The sequence below is a fragment of the Camelina sativa genome, chromosome 6 (assembly GCF_030686135.1).
Source record: "Camelina sativa cultivar CO46 ecotype springtype chromosome 6, ASM3068613v1".
Lineage (NCBI taxonomy): Eukaryota > Viridiplantae > Streptophyta > Magnoliopsida > Brassicales > Brassicaceae > Camelina > Camelina sativa.
Genome location: NC_141885.1, coordinates 20,503,731 through 20,522,991, shown reverse-complemented (window position 1 = coordinate 20,522,991; position 19,261 = coordinate 20,503,731). Strand labels below are relative to the sequence as shown.

The 19,261-nt window shown below is 36.7% G+C and overlaps 5 protein-coding genes and 1 long non-coding RNA gene across 6 annotated transcripts; 3 read left to right on the top strand and 3 right to left on the bottom strand.

Moving 5' to 3' along the window:
• The first annotated feature begins 4,456 nt into the window (after nt 1–4,456).
• On the top strand, nt 4,457–5,088 carry LOC104791877 (uncharacterized). The gene is made up of 2 exons (XR_768968.3): nt 4,457–4,792; nt 4,874–5,088. It is a non-coding gene; the product is annotated as an uncharacterized LOC104791877 (long non-coding RNA).
• A 3,220-nt stretch (nt 5,089–8,308) lies between these two features.
• Nucleotides 8,309–9,805, top strand: LOC104791875 (nematode resistance protein-like HSPRO1). Its single transcript, XM_010517870.2, is given in 2 exon segments — nt 8,309–8,985; nt 8,988–9,805. Coding segments are annotated over 2 exon segments (1,314 nt in total). The 5' UTR covers nt 8,309–8,387; the 3' UTR covers nt 9,704–9,805.
• Nucleotides 9,777–13,156, bottom strand: LOC104791876 (glycosylinositol phosphorylceramide mannosyl transferase 1). The gene is made up of 5 exons (XM_010517871.2): nt 12,654–13,156; nt 11,020–11,416; nt 10,546–10,709; nt 10,374–10,444; nt 9,777–10,267 (listed from the first exon to the last, which is right to left on the bottom strand). The coding sequence occupies exons 1-5, from the start codon at nt 12,863–12,865 to the stop codon at nt 10,107–10,109; spliced, it is 1,005 nt and encodes a 334-aa protein (XP_010516173.2). The 5' UTR covers nt 12,866–13,156; the 3' UTR covers nt 9,777–10,106.
• Nucleotides 13,157–13,524: 368 nt separating this feature from the next.
• Nucleotides 13,525–14,411, bottom strand: LOC104791874 (uncharacterized). The gene has a single exon (XM_010517869.3). The coding sequence runs from the start codon at nt 14,358–14,360 to the stop codon at nt 13,737–13,739; it is 624 nt and encodes a 207-aa protein (XP_010516171.1). The 5' UTR covers nt 14,361–14,411; the 3' UTR covers nt 13,525–13,736.
• Nucleotides 14,412–14,873: 462 nt separating this feature from the next.
• LOC104791873 (pyruvate kinase, cytosolic isozyme-like) lies at nt 14,874–16,721 on the top strand. The gene is made up of 2 exons (XM_010517867.2): nt 14,874–15,218; nt 15,319–16,721. Exons 1-2 carry the CDS (start codon nt 14,973–14,975, stop codon nt 16,579–16,581), a joined length of 1,509 nt encoding a protein of 502 aa, XP_010516169.2. The 5' UTR covers nt 14,874–14,972; the 3' UTR covers nt 16,582–16,721.
• A 66-nt stretch (nt 16,722–16,787) lies between these two features.
• On the bottom strand, nt 16,788–19,122 carry LOC104791872 (sedoheptulose-1,7-bisphosphatase, chloroplastic-like). The gene is made up of 8 exons (XM_010517866.2): nt 18,638–19,122; nt 18,387–18,512; nt 18,107–18,292; nt 17,933–18,014; nt 17,624–17,845; nt 17,437–17,537; nt 17,273–17,344; nt 16,788–17,187 (listed from the first exon to the last, which is right to left on the bottom strand). The coding sequence occupies exons 1-8, from the start codon at nt 18,986–18,988 to the stop codon at nt 16,909–16,911; spliced, it is 1,419 nt and encodes a 472-aa protein (XP_010516168.1). The 5' UTR covers nt 18,989–19,122; the 3' UTR covers nt 16,788–16,908.
• Between the last annotated feature and the right edge of the window lie 139 nt (nt 19,123–19,261).

Sequence of the window (19,261 nt, the reverse complement as noted above, 5' to 3'; positions counted from 1 at the left end):
TAAACATCAATCTTTATGAGACAGAAAGAGTAAGTTATATTGTCAATAATTTCATTTGCTTTATTTTCTCAATTTTGATTGAGGAATACAAAGTCATAAAATAATTTTAGCCGGTTTGTCCCCTAATGTCTTTTGCACTCAACATTGCTATCTCAAAGCTAAACTACTTTTAGAATAGTTAAAATATTACTCAATAGATGTTTAATTGTATTAGAATAGTTAAAATATTACTCAATAGATGTTTAATTGTATTTGCTTTTGGTCATAAATTATTATTGATTCAGATGTTAGAAGCATTGTCATTTATATCGATTACAATGTATAAAGTTAGTTCAGTAGATGAAAACCTTAATTAAGGGTGAAGCTAGTCCTGGGCATACGGGTATCCGAACCCGATCGGGTTTGGATCTTCGAATTTTCGGATTTTCGGATATATGAAAATAGAATTCGATCGGGTATTTTATATAACCGGGTCGAGTTCGGATAAAATCTGAACGGGTTCGGGTATTTTTGGATACACCCGAAATCCGAACTGAATTTCGGATATCCGATGGATAACGAGTATTTTTATCCGAAATTGATAAAAAATATCCGAAATCCTTATCAAAAACCCGAACCCATACCAAAATACCCGAAGAAGCATATAACTTAAATATCAAAAAACATAAAGATTGAAACTCAGAATTGAAAGTCTTAAAGAGTAAAGAGTTTAAAAGATTCAAAGAGAATGCAAGTCTAAATTCTGATGTTTAAAAGAGAGAAACAAGTAGATAAAGTTAAAATGAGAGAAACAAGTAGATTAGACAAGTAAACCAGTCTTCTAATCCTCTTTTTCTTCTGCCATGTAACATGCTCAAGAGTCTTCTTCTTCACATTCAAACTCTGAAAATAAACAAACAAACATTACAAACTGTAACTTGTAAGTAAGTACTTAACTTGGCATAGAGAGATAAGAAAGTAACCTATTTGAAGCTCATCTTCAAACTCAGCTTCTGCAAGAATTTGAGCATTTGTAAGCACCTTTTATTCAAACTTTATGTCTTGTTTTAACCATTGTTCAGTACACATCAGAACCTCCACCATGTAGTGTGTAAGACAACTTCTGTAGGGATCTATTATCCTTCCACTAGTGCTAAAAGCACTTTCAGAAGCAACAGATGACACTTGCATTGCAAATAAATCTTTAGCCATCTGAGATAAAACAGGGTACCTTGCACTATTGACCTTCCACCAAGAGAGTACATCATACTCAACTCCCATCATCAAATCTGGATTCTCAACTTCTTATCTCATATATGTATCTAGTTCATTATTATCTCTAACTCCAATAGTTTTGAGCAATGTATCATACTTCTGCTCCATCGGGTTGTATCCATCAAAAACATCATCCGAGTCAAATAAGTCTTGATGTCTCTCTCGATTACTCTGCGATGAGCTGTGAGACTGTGTTTGTTCCGCATATGCTGTTGCTTCAGCATATCTATCACTATACATATCACGCATTATAGCATTAACTGAATCCTTCATTGCCTTAGCTTCTACAGTCTCTACCCCATACAACTCCTCAAAACACAAATTTGCAAACTGCATCTTCTTTCTCGGATCCATAACACTAACAATAATCAATATCCTGTTAATGTTCTTCAACCCACCCCAATACTTATCAAATTCTGAAACATTTTCTCAGCATTTAACTTCACCTCGCTATCCCCAGTAGCACAAAGTAACTGAAGCTTCACAGCAATGTTAACTATCTCGCCATAACACTGATGTGCATTCATAGTAGTTGAGGCGGATACTACCAATGTAGCCTTATAGAAAACATTAAGAAACTTAACTAACCTCTCAATTTTACGCCAATCTTGACTCAAAGGAGGTCCAATCCTTTTTACGCCATCAACAGTCTCCAAGAAGTGATCATTGTAAAGCTTATCCTCAAACTCCATTTTATCAAATGCTCCTTTAAACTTAATCGCCCTTGTCAGCATCAAATACGTAGAATTCCACCTTGTGCAAACATCTAGTGGCATACTACCCTTTGAGAACCTACCATTTTCAACTCTTTGTTGAAACGCCTTTCTTCTATTTGGTCCTGACCTGACATATGAGATACCATTACGGACTGCAGCCACACTAGCATCGATTTCAGTCAATCCATCCTTCACTATCAAGTTTATAATATAACCAGCGCACCTAAGATGCATGAAATCTCCATCGATAACCAGAGAATCATTTGATACCTCAGAAAAGCTTGATTGAAACTGACTCAGAGCATTGCTATTAACAGTTGCATTGTCAACAGTGACACTGAACACCTTCTCTATCCCCCATTCAGCAAGACATTCTAGAAGTGTGTTTGCAATCGTCGTACCTTTGTGATCTCCCACATTCTTAAATCCAATGATTAGCTTCTTCAATCGCCATTGTTTATCAATGTAGTGTGATGTGATAACCATGTAACTTGAACCTATAAGAAAAAAAATAACAGTAAGTCTAGGTTATTAAGAATAAAAAGCTAAGATCAGAATTTTAGTTTTTAAAAAAGTACATGTTACCGAAGAAACCCAAATATCAGTGGTGAGTGAGAATCTTTGATTATTAGCCAAAAACCATTGCCTAAGAGTAGCCTTCCTCTCCACATACATTTTCACAATGTCTCTTGTTGCTGTCCTTCTTGAATGCGGTTTATAGAGGTTAACCTAAATGAATTACATATAAGAAGACTGATTAAAGCCGTAACAAATAGATAAGATTGATTACATCAATTGTATAAGAAACATGTATTAAATCATTCACATAATCAAAGAAATCTTAACGCCACTCCTTCTACAAAAGACAATGGCAACTTTCCTATCACCAACATTTGATTAAGTGCTTCTCTGAAAACATGCTCAGGGACTTTTGCATACTGAATATTTCCTTCCTTATTAATCACCTGCTGTCCTCCTGTAGCATCTTGACCTTCTTCCCATGCCTTGTAGTCCTTACATATTTTGAGATGGTTCCACAAGTTCTTCGTCCCTGATTTTGTTGAACATCTTAATTCCTTTCCACAATAGTTACACTTACACCTGTTACGGCTGCCTGCTAATCTTGTGAAATGGGTCCATACACCAGACCTTGGTGCTAGTGTCTTTGGTGTCTTGGTTTGCTCAGCAGTAGTGCCACCACCAGATCCACTTCCCTGAGTTTGTTTCCTTTTTCCTCTTGCTCTCGGTCTCAGTGTCATCATTTCTTCTTCATCGTTTAATTCATCATCGGTATAAACTTCGTTCACTGGGTTTGATGAACCCATTTGCATATCATATTAACAGAGATAGTAAAGTCAGAGACTCAAAGTAATCATATAAGGCCCGTATGCAAATCATATAAACAGAGAACCATATACGAATTTTAACTAAGACAAGTACAAAGCAGTTTCAGATAAATCAAAGCAGTAATCATGTCAATGGAGTTTGTAGATTCACACTAAGTCTAAAAGCAGTATCGGATTCACACTAAAGCAGTATCGGATTCACACTAAAGCAGTATCGGACTCTAAACAAGATGAAACATACAACATCAAAGCAGTATCAGACTCTAAACGATCAAAAAAATCAAAGGAAGATGAGTTGCAGATCAAAGAACAAACCTGTGATTTCCTTCGTGAAGTCGCAGATAAAGGGGGGGATGCTATTCGATTTAGGGTTTCCAGTTTGAACAAATGAGATTAATATCTGATTTTATTTTGTAAAAGCAAAAAAGTAACCTCGATTTTGAAGTTTGGTAGTCGAACAGGCTATAATAAGTTCTAAAATAGACAAACACAAAAAAATGAAAAGGGAATTAGGGATTAGGGGGTTAATGGGTTTTACATTATGTTCGGGTATCTTCGGATCTGGTTCGGGTATTAGGTATTACCCGAACCCGATCGGGTATCCGATCTCATGAAATATCAAATCCGATCGAGTATTTTACCCTATCCGAATCCGAACCGAACTGCTTACTTCGGGTTGGGTTTCGGATTCGGTTATTATGCCCAGAGCTAGGTGAAGCAATACAAAATGCTATCAATTGCCAATTGACATTGTGCATAGTATGTCATTTGCTGCTTTTAGTAATAGAGAGCTACATATATATAATTTCGATTTTGTGACTATAATTATTATATTAGTTTATTTTAATTTATATATGATATAGTTAATTTGTATTCATGCAAAAATAGCATTTAAGTGAAATTTATTTATTTATTGACAAAAAAGTGAAAATTTCCAAAGCAAATGCGTGTAAGTTCATAGCTTTTCCTAAACAAAATATTGTTTGGAACTTAACCTAACATATACAAATTTCTAAAACAATTCAACCATATGTAATATAAAGTATGATGTTAGGTATTAACAATTTAATAAACATTAGCAAACATATGCTTACAAACGGTTGAAACCAATATTGGAGGAGTATCCGGACATCTCTAGCCATTTTTTGATTTGGGTTTGGAGTCTTCACATTTGATACATTTTAGGGTTCTCTCTCGGATACTTTTTTATTCTCTCTTTTTACAACTTTTTGAAATTTGAAATTCAAATCAAAATCTCAAAATGAAGTCACTAAAAATGTCAATCTCGGGGAGGATGCTCCCAATAGACACAACTCCGCTAGAGTCAGAAACGGTGATGACGGAAGTAACGTATCCAAGTGGAGGGATACAGTGACAGATGACATCGCCGACAAAACAAAGACGTCGAGCACCAAAACAACCTGGACGATAATGGGAGGTGTTCATAAATCGATTAGGATCATCGCATCGTTCCAGGTACCAGATCTACTAAATAATACCAGATCTACTAAAAATACCAGATCTATTAAAAATTATATTCATCTTCAATATTGCTAGGCCAAAGGTCTTTTCTGGGAAGGATATCGCGAGGAGATGTCTACGGTTTTTGAATCCGACAAAAAAACGAGGGTGGAGATAATTGAGTCGGAAAAAAAAGTGAAATTTATTTATTTATTGACCAACAAAAAGTGAAAAATTCCAAAGCAAACAAGTGTAAGTTCATAGTTTTTCCTAAACAAAATATTGTTTGGAACTTAACCTAACATATAAAATTTTCTAAAACAATTCAACCATATGTAATATAAAGTATGATGTTAGGTATTAACAATTTAATAAACATTAGCCAACATATGCTTAGAAAGGGTTGAAACCAATATTGGAGGAGTATCCAGACATCTCTAGCCAGTTTTTGATATATTGCGCAATGGATTTGGAGTCTTCAACGTCCTTCGTCAAAAGGCATCTGACAAAAGATGACAATTTTTCATTTTTTATAATCAATTTGAGTAGCATGCTGGAAAAAAAAAAAGATAGATAGTTTGGATTGTGATAAAAGAGAAGAAACAAGGTGGGGAAAGCAGAAAAATATAAGCAAAATTATACCAATATCTCTGCATATAAAGAGATTCCATTACATTATCAATCACTACAAAAAAAAAAAAAAAAAAATATATATATATATATATATCATTTTGTATCATTTATTTTGAATATTTCTGTAAATTAAGTGGACAACTACTAAACGTGGGAATCCATTCCCAAGCCGCTCATACTTGTGCATTCTCCACCCAGTTCTTCTGTTCTGCTGAGTTTTATAGTCGAAAGAGAAGACACTTGCACCAACCTTCACCCACTTCCCTTGTCCACGATGTGACGACTTAGCTGATAGAAGTTGGAGTCGTGCGGTTATTACTTACAATTCTTTTACATCACTTAATTAAATGATTTTTAAAATATTGATGCAAGTAATTCACATCTATTAATTAAAAACCAATGTCTATATAAAAAATGTACATTAATTATTATAACTGATATAAAAATGTATCGTTTAGAAAAATAAGTATTAGTGTCGATTAAAATATTTGATTTAAATTATTTATATCAACTACAAATAAGTAATAACTGTTGTTATAATTTATATTTATTTTATACAATAATAAATTTTAGATTAATAAATAATTATTGTTTCACATATATTCTTGAATTATTATGGGTTACTATTTCATTTGTTATTAATTTTAATATATAGCTACATATTTCATATACTTATCATATTTTAATTCTCGCTCGTGAAACAAATTGTCTTCAAAATGTAAGGTTCCCGTAAATTAACTTGTAGATCCCGTCAAACTAGGACATATGTTTAAAAATGTAAGGTTCCGGAGCATGATGTTGGGGTTACAACCCAAATTTATTTAACTCTTCTCTTGAGATATATACTAATGCTTTGTAAAAATTTTAGGTAACCAACCAATCTGGCAAAATCATTGCACAAAACATGATAATGTGTAGAGTATATACGTCATGAGACGAATGTGTGACATCCTAATGTGGATTCTTATCCGATCCACACACAATAAAACTTATGTACATCAGTACATGTCTGGATGTGCACGTGTATAGAATGGGATTGTTGACCTGTCGACTGTACATTTTATCTTTATCAATTAGTATATTGTCTATACGACAGGTGGCCTATACGAAAGGAAAATTAGTATATTGTTCCAATATGATGATTTCTCCAATTCCGTTATTGGATCATAGTTCAATTGAATGTGTTCCCATTCGTTTCAATAACCACAACTTTTGCCGATGACTTATGTTCAGTGTTCACAGATCACAACAGCTAAGCAATAATTTTCCTTTTTTTCTCTCTTTATTGGTTCAATTCGAAGTCAAGGATTATGGAACATTGTATGTCCCAGTCATATTTTATTTTATACCGTCAATAATTGTTTTAGTGTAATATTTTTCATGCCTTAATTCCAATATGATTAGTGAGACAAAAAAAACTCAATAACCTACGTTTTGCCTTTACATATCCTTAAGACTCCAACCAATTTACGGACAACCTTTCATTTGAAACCACGTTCTAAGGTGTCCACTATTATATATCCTACCATAAATTAAACCACTCCAAAGTCGAAGCTACGAGATACAGTAAAAGTATATGACACCGACCATACTCTAATTTAATTTCTGAAAGTTAAGTATATATTTAGCCTACACCATTTGTTGAGTATGATAGATTTGGAAGAAGAAAACAGTATATTATAAAACCCTTAAATATTGTATTTTGAATTAGATGGGAATGGGATAGACCACTTTCTAAATGTACTAAAAGTAATTATTTAATTAAGATTGGATATTTATTGCTGTAAATTTAAAGAATGTGTTAAAAAATTAAAAGGTATGTAGTTAGATAGAATTTTGAATATTTCTGTATGTGGTATAGCTGCATAACTTTCAAAGATCTGTTGCTTTTAAGTAGATACGATAAGAACAAATAACTTTCAAAGATTGAAGAAGATAGGGATGTTTTCAAATTAATAAACCAAATCAATAGTACTATTTTTCCTTGTTAGTAATGAATAAAGACGACACCGACAATTTTTGTTTAAGATGATTTTATAATTGAAACGTAACATACGGGAATGTTGAAGTTTACACAAAAGAGGAAGACCAAAGTCAAAGGCTAGCGCTAGAAGACCCTTTCCACTCTCTTCTCCCAAAAGTCCTAAACGCTATCGATACGGATTCCGACCAAACCTCATTACTTAATGAGTGCGACAACTAATTGGATTCACTATCCATTCCTATCCGTATTTATAACAAATATCTAATCAATAAATTTATTAAATCTGTATATGAAATATTACTACAATGCAATATGAGCAGTCTTAACTCTTTAAGTAGCTAGATTCTGAACAGAATATCTGATCTTCCTAAAATATAAAGTATATTATATGCAATGGTTATAATAAACTTATTTATTAAAATAAATAATAAATACAATTAAAATTGAGAAAACAAAGAATATTATTCTTATTTAAGTTGTTCTTTCCACATAATTTGTTTATATTTTCATTAATTTGTATGGAACGGCAATTATCCGGTAATTTATGAACAAACTTTATGTTTACAGTATTGTTTATGTATAGAGAAAAAGAATGCAATAGAATATTTACAGTTTAAATAAAGGAGAAAAGAAAATTTCTAAATCAAGAAAGATTTTGAATAATTCCATACGAATAAGGAAAACGTATCGTATCGTATGTACTAATAAACTAATTGTATTCGTCAATATACGTAAATAAAAGAGAAAAATAGATTTCCACTATTCCAAAATAATAGAAAGAAATTATAAAACCGACAGCAAAAAAAAAAAAAAAAAGACAGGAAACAGCCGTTGTTGTACGTTGACTTTCAAACGGAGTATGTGTGTTTCCACATAATGACGTCTTTCTTCTTTTTTTTCCTATCCGTTTCCTTCTTCACATCTCTCCATCTATATATATATATACAAAACATTTTTATCCTCCTCATTCTTATATTCATCAAACTAATAGAAATGGCTGATTTGGATTTACAGAGGAGGAAGATGCCATCTCCCAACAAGCTCCACGTCACCATTCCGGAGCCGTGTAAGCTCTCCTCAGTGTCATCTCCAATCTCGTCCGCCTCCTCCGCCGCTTGCTCTGCTTACGAGCTTTACCTCCGTTTGCCTGAACTTAGAATCCTCTGGTCCTCTATCGATTACCCTCGCTGGATCTCTGAGCCAGTTCTCAAACCATCTCTTCAAGCTCTCGAGATCACTTTCCGTTTAATCCTCACCGTTGCTTCTGACACACGTCCTTACGTAAACCGCCGCGAGTGGATCCGACGGTTGGATTCGCTCTCCACGAGCCAGATCAAACTCGTGGCGGCTATCTGCGAGGATGATAACTACTACGACGACGGGAACGAGAACGTATCGGCTGCTCCGGTCAGCAACGGCTGGAGCTCGTTGAGCTTGCTCTCGGAGATCGCCACGTGTCGTACATCGGAGAGCATTGGACAGAAGATTTTGTCTACGATCGAGAATGAGATGCGTTGGTGTAAGTATACGCTCGGTTTAGGAGAGCCAAACCTCGCCGGAAAACCGTATCTTCAATACGACGCCGTTTGTCGCCGGAAAACCGTAGCCTCAAGAACAATCCTTACTCCGATCACATCGAGAACCAAGAGAATCAAATGCTCTACACTATCCATCAGATTCTTGAATCTTGGATTTACGTTTCTGTGAATCTTTTAAACCGAATCGAGTCGACTATCGAAGATGGAAAGTTCGAGAAAGCTTCTTTCGACGTGTACTTGCTAGAGAGAATCTGGAAGCTTTTGGCAGAGATCGAAGATTTACACATTCTGATGGATCCTGAAGATTTCTTGAAGGTGAAGAAACAGTTACAGATCAAATCCACGTCTCAAGACGACGCGTTTTGTTTCTGGTCAAAAGGGTTAGTGGAGATGGCTAAGATGTCCAAAGAGCTGAGACAGAAAGTGCCAGCTGTGCTTGAAGTTGAGGTGGATCCCACCGGAGGTCCGAGGTTGCAGGAGGCAGCAATGAAGCTTTACTCGAGGAAGACAGAGTACGAGAAGATACATTTGCTTCAGGGAATGCAGGCGGTGGAGTCTGCGGCCAAGAGATTCTTTTTCGGGTACCAGAAGTTGGTGGCGACTATGATGGGGAGTGCGGAGGCTAATGCGAATAGAACAGCGGCGAATCACGAGTCGTGTGATTCGCTGACTCAGGTGTTTATGGAGCCACCGTATTACCCGAGTCTAGATGCTGCAAAGACTTTTCTGGGAGAGTTCTGGAACCAATTGGGTTGCAATGGGAGACACTGACACAACGGTTAACGAATACTATCTACAGATGTAACACTACCGAAATTTTTGTATGCATGTAACGATCAGTGTATGAATACATAACTCATTTTTTTAGCACAACAACAATAGTTTTACAACATCAGATGTTACAAGTTACAATGTTACAAAAGGTACAATGAGGGTACACCATACACTAGGCTACTACTATCTCTCTCTGTAAGATGCTGTGAGAAACCCCATGAGCCACCAATTCTAAACTCTTGTTCTCTATCTTCTATCTTCCCGTAAAAGTAAGATCAGTTCTCTGTTTTGAACTCTTACTTGGCGTCAAACCCATCGATAGCTAGAACGTGAAAGTGTAGTAGTACTAGTAACCAGTGGAAGAGAAAGCAGAAATGTACCACCATGCGAAAGAAGCAAATCACCAGAACCATAAATTGCGGCTATCCACGGCTTTCATGGAAGAGTATACAAGCGGCATTTTCCCGAATTCTGCTACAAACCGATTTACGCAGTGCGTTCTTTTCTCTGTGTGCCCTCCTATGCTACTAATTCCAGTTGAACCGATTTCATATATTTTACCTACAAAAACAGGCCAAAAAGAGGAGGATATGCTCTTCATCATCAAAGTTTATCAGAATCATATGGCAATACATGGTTCTCAAAGTGGCCTGCGATTTAAAATTACCTTTCACCCATATAGCAGGAGCGTTTGTAGCATTTGCGACCAGGAAGGACATTGCAATATCTTCACAGTTCCTGTTATTAGATAAAGCTCACACTTAGGTGGAGTACATTTTAATCACATTCAGGAATTCAAAAAAAAAAAACACAAAGAGGTAATGAAAGTGATAAGGAACCTGTTCTTGGTTGTGAATTCCCTGATTGATGCCGGCATGCTATTTGTATAAAGGCTGAGGTACTTTTTGTGGAAGAAGGCTGCCTTTGAGAGTACCATACTATATGTACCACTCCACCAAACAGACCACCACCCGCTGTAAGTGTAGTAATTGGCTTTATCATTCTGCAGAAAATTGAAGTCAACTTTCACGTAGTACGCTGAGTTTCTTTAAATGATGAAAGAAGATGATATAACCAATTCCAACACCATGTACAGAGTTCTTTCAATAGTAATACTAGCTGTTAGATCATAGGGATGGAGGAAGATAGATGATTAACTACTTAATTTAATTAATGGAGGGATCTATGATTTTCAGATCAGTTAAAAGGTCCCTAATAGCAAACAACCTGAAGAGAAACATTTTTACTATTTTGGTACTGTTATTTGATAAAGAAGCTTCTTTAGGATACTCAACAATAAAAAGTGAACATACCGATTTTTCAGGCCAGTGCACACGGGGCACAAACCCCACCATTGTATCTGGAGCACTCTCCCAAACGTTGAATGCAAAATCTACCGTATGACAAGGGAATATGATATCATCATCTATTGAGAAGACAGCGTCAGTTTTCAAGTCTTTAATCTCTTTAAATCTGTTGTTCAAACTGTCTTCTTTGTTGATATCAAATCTCAGTTCAACCTCATGCCCATCTCTTGATTTTTTCTTCAGAACATTCTGAAGATACTCCTTAAGAGAATCTGAAGGAGGGTTAGGTTCACTCCATACAATGTGGATAGAGTCAAGCCTAGAACATGATGCATAGTGTGAAACAGACTTCTTTAAGAGATCATATCTCTTCCATGTGTTCATCAGAAGTGTATAACCTTTCCTGCAGATTTAATATGAAACCCATTAAATTAGACAAAAAAGAACAAAATTTTTCTCAACAGGCCAACCACCTAAACAGAAAATTCCACTCCATTAGTCCTAAGTTAGGACTGGGCATTCGGGTAACCCATTCGGGTTCGGGTAAACGGGTTTAGAAAAATAGAACCCATTGGGTATTTTTAGATATATGGGTTCGATTCGGTTTGGGTACTATCGGGTTCGGGTCGGTTTGGGTTACAAATTTTAGAACCAGATTAGTACCCGAACTACCGGGTACCCGAAAAAATATAATTAAATTTAAATAAATTTAGTTAAATTTTGACTTACATAACAAAATATTTTAGATATTTTGATTATTTTTGATATTTAGGTATAAAACTAAATGAAATATTCAAAATTATAATCATAATTTTGGGGTAATTGTATTATATTAATGATAAATATTATAAATATGTTTATATGTTTGGGTTTAATGGGTACCCAAACGGATACCCGGTATTACCCGACCCTAACCTGAACCCACGGGTATTAGAAAATAGAACCCAATAGGGTTTTATAGACAAACCCATACCCAACCCGAACCCGGTTTTTCGGGTCGGGTTCCGAGTTGGGTATTCGGGTACGGTTTTTATGCCGAGGCCTAGTCCTAACCCAGTAACCCCTACACATACCCTACATATGCATCTTTCTTTTATGCAAATAATAGTATGTACCATGTGATTAGCTTAACATAGCAAGATACAATTTTCAGGTTCAGGGCTAAATATTCACAAAAATGATTACACCACTCACCACCAGCTTACCATAGAAAGTTTATAAATTTCATTCACTACAAAACAGAGAATCTCTATAGCTTCTGCATTCATACACCTAATATATTCATTAAGCTTAAGAACACCTAGTTTGGTTATAGACAGAGCTGAGAAACAAAAACACAAAATCTTTATATAGTGAATGGAGACAAAAAAAAAAAAAAAAAAAAAACCCAGAAGATTCTTTCCTTGTTCTAAAACAAACCCAAGATAGTGTATACGAATCTGGCAAAAACAAAAGTTCAAAGCGAGTCCTTAGCTTTTAATTAATAGCAATTCATCAAAAATATAACTTTCCATAAATTTCCTTTCCTAATAAAGAATCTAGTCTTCACCTATGGTTTACCATTTAGAGATCCAAATCAAAGAAGACCCATTTAGAAAAAACAAAAACTTGAATAACGTTTTGTGTAACAGTACACACACCTTGATCCAGAGACCCGATCCGCGACGGCGATTGAACTGTTAACCCAAGGACGAGAAGATCGGCAAACGATTGTGACGAAAGCGAAAGCGATGCAGCAGAATAGAAGAAACTTAGTACTTCTCGCCGTCACGAACTTTCGTAATTTCTGATCTCCACGGCGATACGCTAATGAACAAGTTCCCATCTCTTTACTCACATCTCCTCCTCCCATATCACAGTAAAATTTAAGGTTTCCCAAATTGAAATACGCGGATGATTGAATAAGGAGAGAAGAAGAAAGACGACTCAGAAGTCAAACCCGTGTCAAGACTCAAGAGCGAGTAGACTCAGTCTGTAATCGTCTTTCTCTGAAAAAATTCACTTCGGCGAATTATCGCAGATCAGAGACGATGAATAAATTTTCTGGTGTAACGCGGTGCACAGTGAGAAGAAACCAGACCACCACGTGTAATAATCTAAACGGTTCATGTTAGGTTCGTTACCACGATCGCGACGTTTTCCCGATTTCATGATGACGTGGGAAACTTTCATAGACTCAAAAGCGGGTCCCACTTAAGTTTTTCTCAGATAATTTTTTTTTTTTTTTTTTACATTTATGTTTGGTTTCTAAAGAAATAACTTTTTTTATTTGGTCATCTTAATGTTTTCTTATTGAAACTTGGTTTTGGTTGGAATCGAAGAACAACAACACAGAACCCAAACATAGCTTGGAGGGAGGAAAACGGAAAATAGCTTATTTTATAGAACGGGTTAAAAGAATAAAAACGCTAAAAGAGACTCAATGGCGACAAAATGTCAACTTACAATTATAGTAGTAATTCTGTAACTAATCCAACTCAATCATGAAGAGTGGAACTGTGGAAGACTGTAGAATCCAAATTCATTCTATTTTAAGCAGAAATAACATTTTGAAAGTACATAAACGAAATAATTAGTAGTATTCATCACCAATGTAAGGAAAATAAAATGATGATTAAAAGTTTGATTGGATCATTAAGTCAATAATATTCTGTTTAGTCAAATCAACTTTTTGTTTTCCTTTGGTATGTTACAAGAGAGACTAATGTCGTGGTCTTCTTCTTCTATGGTTCTTCATCTTCGTCTTGAGGAGTAGAAGAAGCAAGAGACTGTGCGAAATCAGAATCCATTACAACACCATTCATAATATGCGCTATGATCTTCCCTCTCTTTACAAACCCCATCTTCTCTGTCTCGATGCCATTAACGACCAATCCACCACTATTTCTCTTTCTCCAAATCTTAAGTGTGAAACCACTCAACGACTCATACGACGCCGTTTCTCCGTTCCTTATGTCTGCTTCTTCCACTTTGTAAGGAACCACCGCGAAACCCATGATCCTCGACACGACGGCGTATGTGTTATCTCCGTCTTCGTCGTCGTCGTCTGCAAGGGATTTGATCTGACGGCTGTTGTTAGATTTGAGCCCTAGATCCCGGCGGAATGCTCTGTCGGACGGTACGAATGCTGTGAAAACCAGATCTTCGGGTAGCATTTCGATCATCATCTTCCCGAAGTATCCGACTTCATCGGTGAGCTCGTACCGGAGTTCGCGGAGGTGGTTACCGGCGGCGAGAGGTGTTTCCGGTAATTTAAGAAAAGAGAAGATGAGTATAGTTAGGGAAGAAAGAGTTATGAGTAGAAGTAAGAAAAACACTGGATTTTTCAAGAAATAAGGTTTCTTCATTGTTTTTTATATTCTACTCTTTTTTGTTGTTGCGTTGATTTCATCGATAGAGCTCTCTGGGAGAAAAAAGGAGTTCGTAACTTAAAAAAGTTACAACGTCTCGGAATTTGGATTTTGGTGGGCTTTTTCTTTATTTGGCCCAATTCATATTTGAGAACTGACCTCAACATTTTTTTTTTTATTTTTATAATTTAACATTTTCTCAAATCTTATGGCATTCGATTGATAATTTATTTCGTTATGTAAAATTGACAATTTTCTACTTTAACATTATTCATTTATGTTTTAAAGTTTACCTCAAAAATATTTGTTAAGTTCGAAATAGAAAAGATATGAATTGCCAAAATCAAAAAGAGAAAAGGAAATTAACTAACACATCAAACCGGAAAATTCGGAAAAAAGTAGTACTATTCCAAATCAGCAAAAGGAAAAATTCGAACATGTAACATAACGCAAAATTGGAAATTCTCAAATCGCTTCTTCTATAAATACCGTGACCTCGTTGATCATAATGTCCATCAAGCAAACTCACAATTTCCTTCGTCTCTTTGGAAACTCTCTTTTAATCTTTTTTCTCAGCGATCTTTCTAAAGTTTTCAACTTCCTTCCACAATGGAGATGTTACTTGGTGGACCAGCAACCAAAGGATCTCTTCGATCAAAGACGAAGATTGTTTGTACTCTTGGACCTGCATCAAGATCGGTGGAGATGATTGAGAAGCTTCTCAAGGCCGGTATGACCGTAGCCCGGTTCAATTTCTCCCATGGTTCTCATTCGTACCATCAAGAGACTCTCGATAATCTCCAAACCGCCATGGCCAACACTGGTATTCTCTGCGCTGTTATGCTCGACACAAAGGTATCAAAACATCGTCTTAACTATTTTTAATTTTTCTTTATACGTATATCAGCTTTGAGGATTTGGGTTTAATTCTGGTTTTTAATTTGGTGTTTTGCAGGGTCCTGAGATTCGAACCGGGTTTCTCAAAGAAGGCAAACCGGTACAGCTAAAGCAAGGTCAAGAGATCACAATCTCAACTGATTACAACATTGAAGGAGACTCAAGCCTTATCTCCATGAGCTACAAGAAACTTGCAGAGGATCTCAAACCAGGTGATGTGGTTCTTTGTTCAGACGGCACAATCTCTATGTCTGTCTTGTCCTGTGACAAGTCTCTCGGTCTTGTTCGTTGCCGATGCGAGAACTCTGCGATTCTTGGAGAAAGAAAAAACGTTAACCTCCCTGGAATTGTGGTTGATCTCCCGACACTGACTTCGAAAGACAAAGAGGACATTATGCAATGGGGAGTTCCGAACAAAATCGACATCATCGCTCTTTCTTTTGTTCGTAAAGGATCTGACCTAATCGAAGTCAGGGAGTTACTTGGCGAGCACTCAAAGAACATCATGCTCATGTCAAAGGTGGAGAATCAAGAAGGCGTTATGAATTTGGAGAGTATTCTAGCGAATACTGATGCATTCATGGTGGCTAGAGGAGATCTTGGGATGGAGATTCCGATCGAAAAGATGTTTCTTGCTCAGAAAACAATGATCAAGATGGCTAATGCTCTTGGGAAACCAATAGTCACAGCAACACAGATGCTTGAGTCCATGACAGTATCTCCTCGTCCGACTAGAGCTGAAGCCACCGACGTTGCGAACGCTGTTATTGACGGGACAGATTGTGTCATGCTTAGCGGAGAAACCGCTGCTGGAGCTCACCCTAAGGCAGCCGTGTTAACAATGTCAAGGATCTGTAAAGAAGCAGAGGAGTTCATCGATTACGACGCTCTTTACAAGAAAACCCTAGGAATCGTCTCGTTACCTTTATCACCAATCGAGAGCTTAGCTGCTTCCGCTGTTTCGACGGCACAGAGTGTATTTGCTTCGGCGATCATCGTTCTCACCAAGGGAGGTTACACGGCGGAACTTGTGGCTAAATACAGGCCGAGCGTTCCGATATTGTCGGTTGTTGTTCCGGAGATTGCTCAGGGAGATGACTTCGAGTCGTCGACCTCGGACTCGGTGGCTCATGTGGCGAGGCGTGGTTTGATTTACCGTGGGATTATTCCGGTGGTGGCGATGGGATCATCGACGGAGGAAACCATAAGATTCGCTATTGGATACGCGAAGACGAAGGGGATTTGCAAGACTGGAGATTCTATTGTGGCTTTGCACAAGATCGATGGTTCCTCTGTTGTGAAGATAATGAGCGTGGAGTAAACACATTTTTTACGCGGGTCTATTTTGCAATTTCAAATTCTATTGGTGTCAAAAATAAAGTCATGAAACTTTTAATTTCGGTTTAAACATTGTTTTTGTCTTTTGATCGCATGATAATAAAGTTTGGTTATTAACTAATAGTTTATTTCATTATGATCTATGGAAGTTTTGGTTTAATAAATAAATAGAGATAGTTTGGCCAAAAATTAAAAAAATTGGTAATAGTTTTGTAGCTTCTCTTATAAATAACCCAAGGGAGAAAAGTAGATTATCCGGTTTTATGGAAAAATTAAACATACATTTCAGTTTCCTCTTTTGAAATGGGTTCTAAGCGGTAACTCCAATGGGAGCAGTCTTGAGTCTTGATGAACCGTAAAGGGTTTCTTCAAAGCGGATGATCTCGTTCTTTGAGCCATAAGCAACTTGAGTTCTGTCATCAAGGTTGACGATGGTCTTGTCTAGCACGGACTTGTATCCATCACTGCTGAATCCGCCAGCATTCTCTATGAGAAGACCAAGAGGAGCCACTTCGAACAACAGCCTCAACTTTGCCTTAGCTGTAGGAGAAGTCACGTTGGTGAAGATTCCTTTCTCCTTCACAATAATCTGCAAAAAAAGAGTAAACTGTTAAACTCAAGGTTTCATTCACAAGTAGAAGAAATCAGGTTAAAGTGTCAAAAGAGGAACGAACCTGGTTAACGTCAGGAACCATTCCTCCGGTGTATCTCAGTGTGTACTTCTCTTTCACGTAGTAATCAATCAGCTGAATTCACAAAGAAGAAAAGCATTAAGAAAGTTTACATTGGGGATCAGATGCAAGAAAGATTAAAGTTTGATGGATCAAAAGCAAAGAACCGTGTTGTATTCGGAGTTGTCGGATGTGGCTCTTAAGTTTCCTGGTGAGAACATTTTGCCTTCTGCGATCTCTGTTGTCTCCTTTACATGCTGCCATTTCCCTGATAAAAACATTTTGAGCTTAGTTGAAAGCTACCAAAAGAAGGAATCCTGATAAACCAGGATTAGACAAAAAACTCTAGAAAACCTTCATCAAGAAGCAAGAACTCATGAGTTCCTGGGAATCCCTTAATGGCCAAAACATAAGTGGTTCTTGGACCGTAGATTCCCATGGCTGCAGCCACTTGGTCTCCTCCCGTGACTCCGGTTAACTTGTCCCCAGGCCAAACTCCGAATATGGTTCCAACTGTGAAATTTGTATCCACAATGCTTGATCCATCCAATGGATCAAATGCAACACTAAACCCACCTGTCCAACAAATATTCATATTCTTCAGATAAACATGTCCGCACAATTCAGGAAGCGATATAGTCAGTTAAATTGATGTAAACTAACCTTCCACTGGACCTCCCATGTCTTGAAGCTCAGGTACTTCTTCAGAGCAAGCATACTTGCACACATGCGAGTATTGCAAAGCCTAGATAAAACAAATACACAGAGCAAAACCTTATGATCCATTTTCTGATACAAAAACTTCTGAAATAATTTAATTTGAAAATGTAACAAAACCTCAAAGAGAAGCTTATCAGCGAGCATATCAACAGCGAGTTGTTCATCACCAAAGGAATTAACACAAGCTGTTCCACCACAAGAAGCTGTTCTAACTTTAAAAGCTATTGTTCTCAATGCTTCTCCCATACACATAAGCAAAGTTCTCAGTCCTTTGTCAGGAGTTGCTTGTGCCAAAAACTCTTCCTATTAAATTAAAAAGTAAGAAACTTTAACTCAAAGATTGAATCTTTTAAAACACACAATTTGAATAAAGATTGAGCCTTTGAATAGACTTTACCAAGCTTTGGCCAATTTCACATTTGGTAACACTTGAAGCACCATTGCTCTTAGCCTTTGTGGATTTCAACTGCGATTTTGGTGCTAATCGTAGTGAATCTCCGAAGATTGAGCTCGATTTCAAACGCTGCTTATTTCAAAATATCACAATCAGTAACACTAGTACTAAAACAAATCCTACTCTGTACTCACACGTGACAAGTGCGTGCGTGGTTGAGTAAAGTCAAAAGTTATATACAAAGGAAAACGAACCTTGAAGCTGGAGGATGAGGAGAAGGAAGAATTAGAGACCAATGTAGAGGATCGTTGAGAAGAGACGCTTGGGGGAAGGATCCCACGTGAGTAGCATGCGATACTGGTCTCCATTGTTAAAAAGCTCGAGGTTTGATCAAAGAAGAAGAAGGAGAGGTCTGAGTAGAGAGAATGGTGAAGACAAAAAAATCTAAAAAAAACCACAAGTGGACTTGGGAAGAGATAAAGGATGTTAAAGGTCAGAGTGACACGTGGCAGTGGCTGAAGAAGATATGATTTAAGGCTCTGGTGATGTGCAATTGGGCGAGAGAGACGATTGAGGCAAAGAGGCTTTGATTTGCGTTCATACATTTTTTTTGTGTGGTTATGGTTATCTCTTTTATCATATTATGAAGATTATATCATCTCCAAATTTTCATATCATTCTCACCACTGATGTTGAAAACCAAAAAGGTGATATATAGTATAATTGCACACATTACAATAACAAAATTAATTAGAAACTAACTTATAAAACCTTCTTTTTGGTTCTCATGCATCAATTTTACAGTTCTAACCGCATAAACAAGATAAAAAAGAAAAAATTGATTATCTTTTTGGTAATTGGGCTCTATTTTTTTGGTA

Excerpts from the sequence above, each read along its gene's own strand:
- LOC104791876 (XM_010517871.2), bottom strand. The coding sequence starts at position 12,865 with ATGGGAGGAGGAGATGTGAGTAAAGAGATGGGAACTTGTTCATTAGCG. Across the intron at positions 11,417-12,653 it reads GATCGGGTCTCTGGATCAAG|GAAAGGTTATACACTTCTGA; the intron begins GTGTGTGTACTG and ends TTAAATCTGCAG. Across the intron at positions 10,445-10,545 it reads GAATTCACAACCAAGAACAG|GAACTGTGAAGATATTGCAA; the intron begins GTTCCTTATCAC and ends ATCTAATAACAG.
- LOC104791874 (XM_010517869.3), bottom strand. The coding sequence starts at position 14,360 with ATGAAGAAACCTTATTTCTTGAAAAATCCAGTGTTTTTCTTACTTCTA.
- LOC104791873 (XM_010517867.2), top strand. The coding sequence starts at position 14,973 with ATGGAGATGTTACTTGGTGGACCAGCAACCAAAGGATCTCTTCGATCA. Across the intron at positions 15,219-15,318 it reads CTGTTATGCTCGACACAAAG|GGTCCTGAGATTCGAACCGG; the intron begins GTATCAAAACAT and ends GGTGTTTTGCAG.
- LOC104791872 (XM_010517866.2), bottom strand. The coding sequence starts at position 18,988 with ATGTATGAACGCAAATCAAAGCCTCTTTGCCTCAATCGTCTCTCTCGC. Across the intron at positions 18,513-18,637 it reads CCTCATCCTCCAGCTTCAAG|CGTTTGAAATCGAGCTCAAT; the intron begins GTTCGTTTTCCT and ends TGAAATAAGCAG. Across the intron at positions 17,846-17,932 it reads CATGGGAGGTCCAGTGGAAG|GTGGGTTTAGTGTTGCATTT; the intron begins GTTAGTTTACAT and ends TTTGTTGGACAG.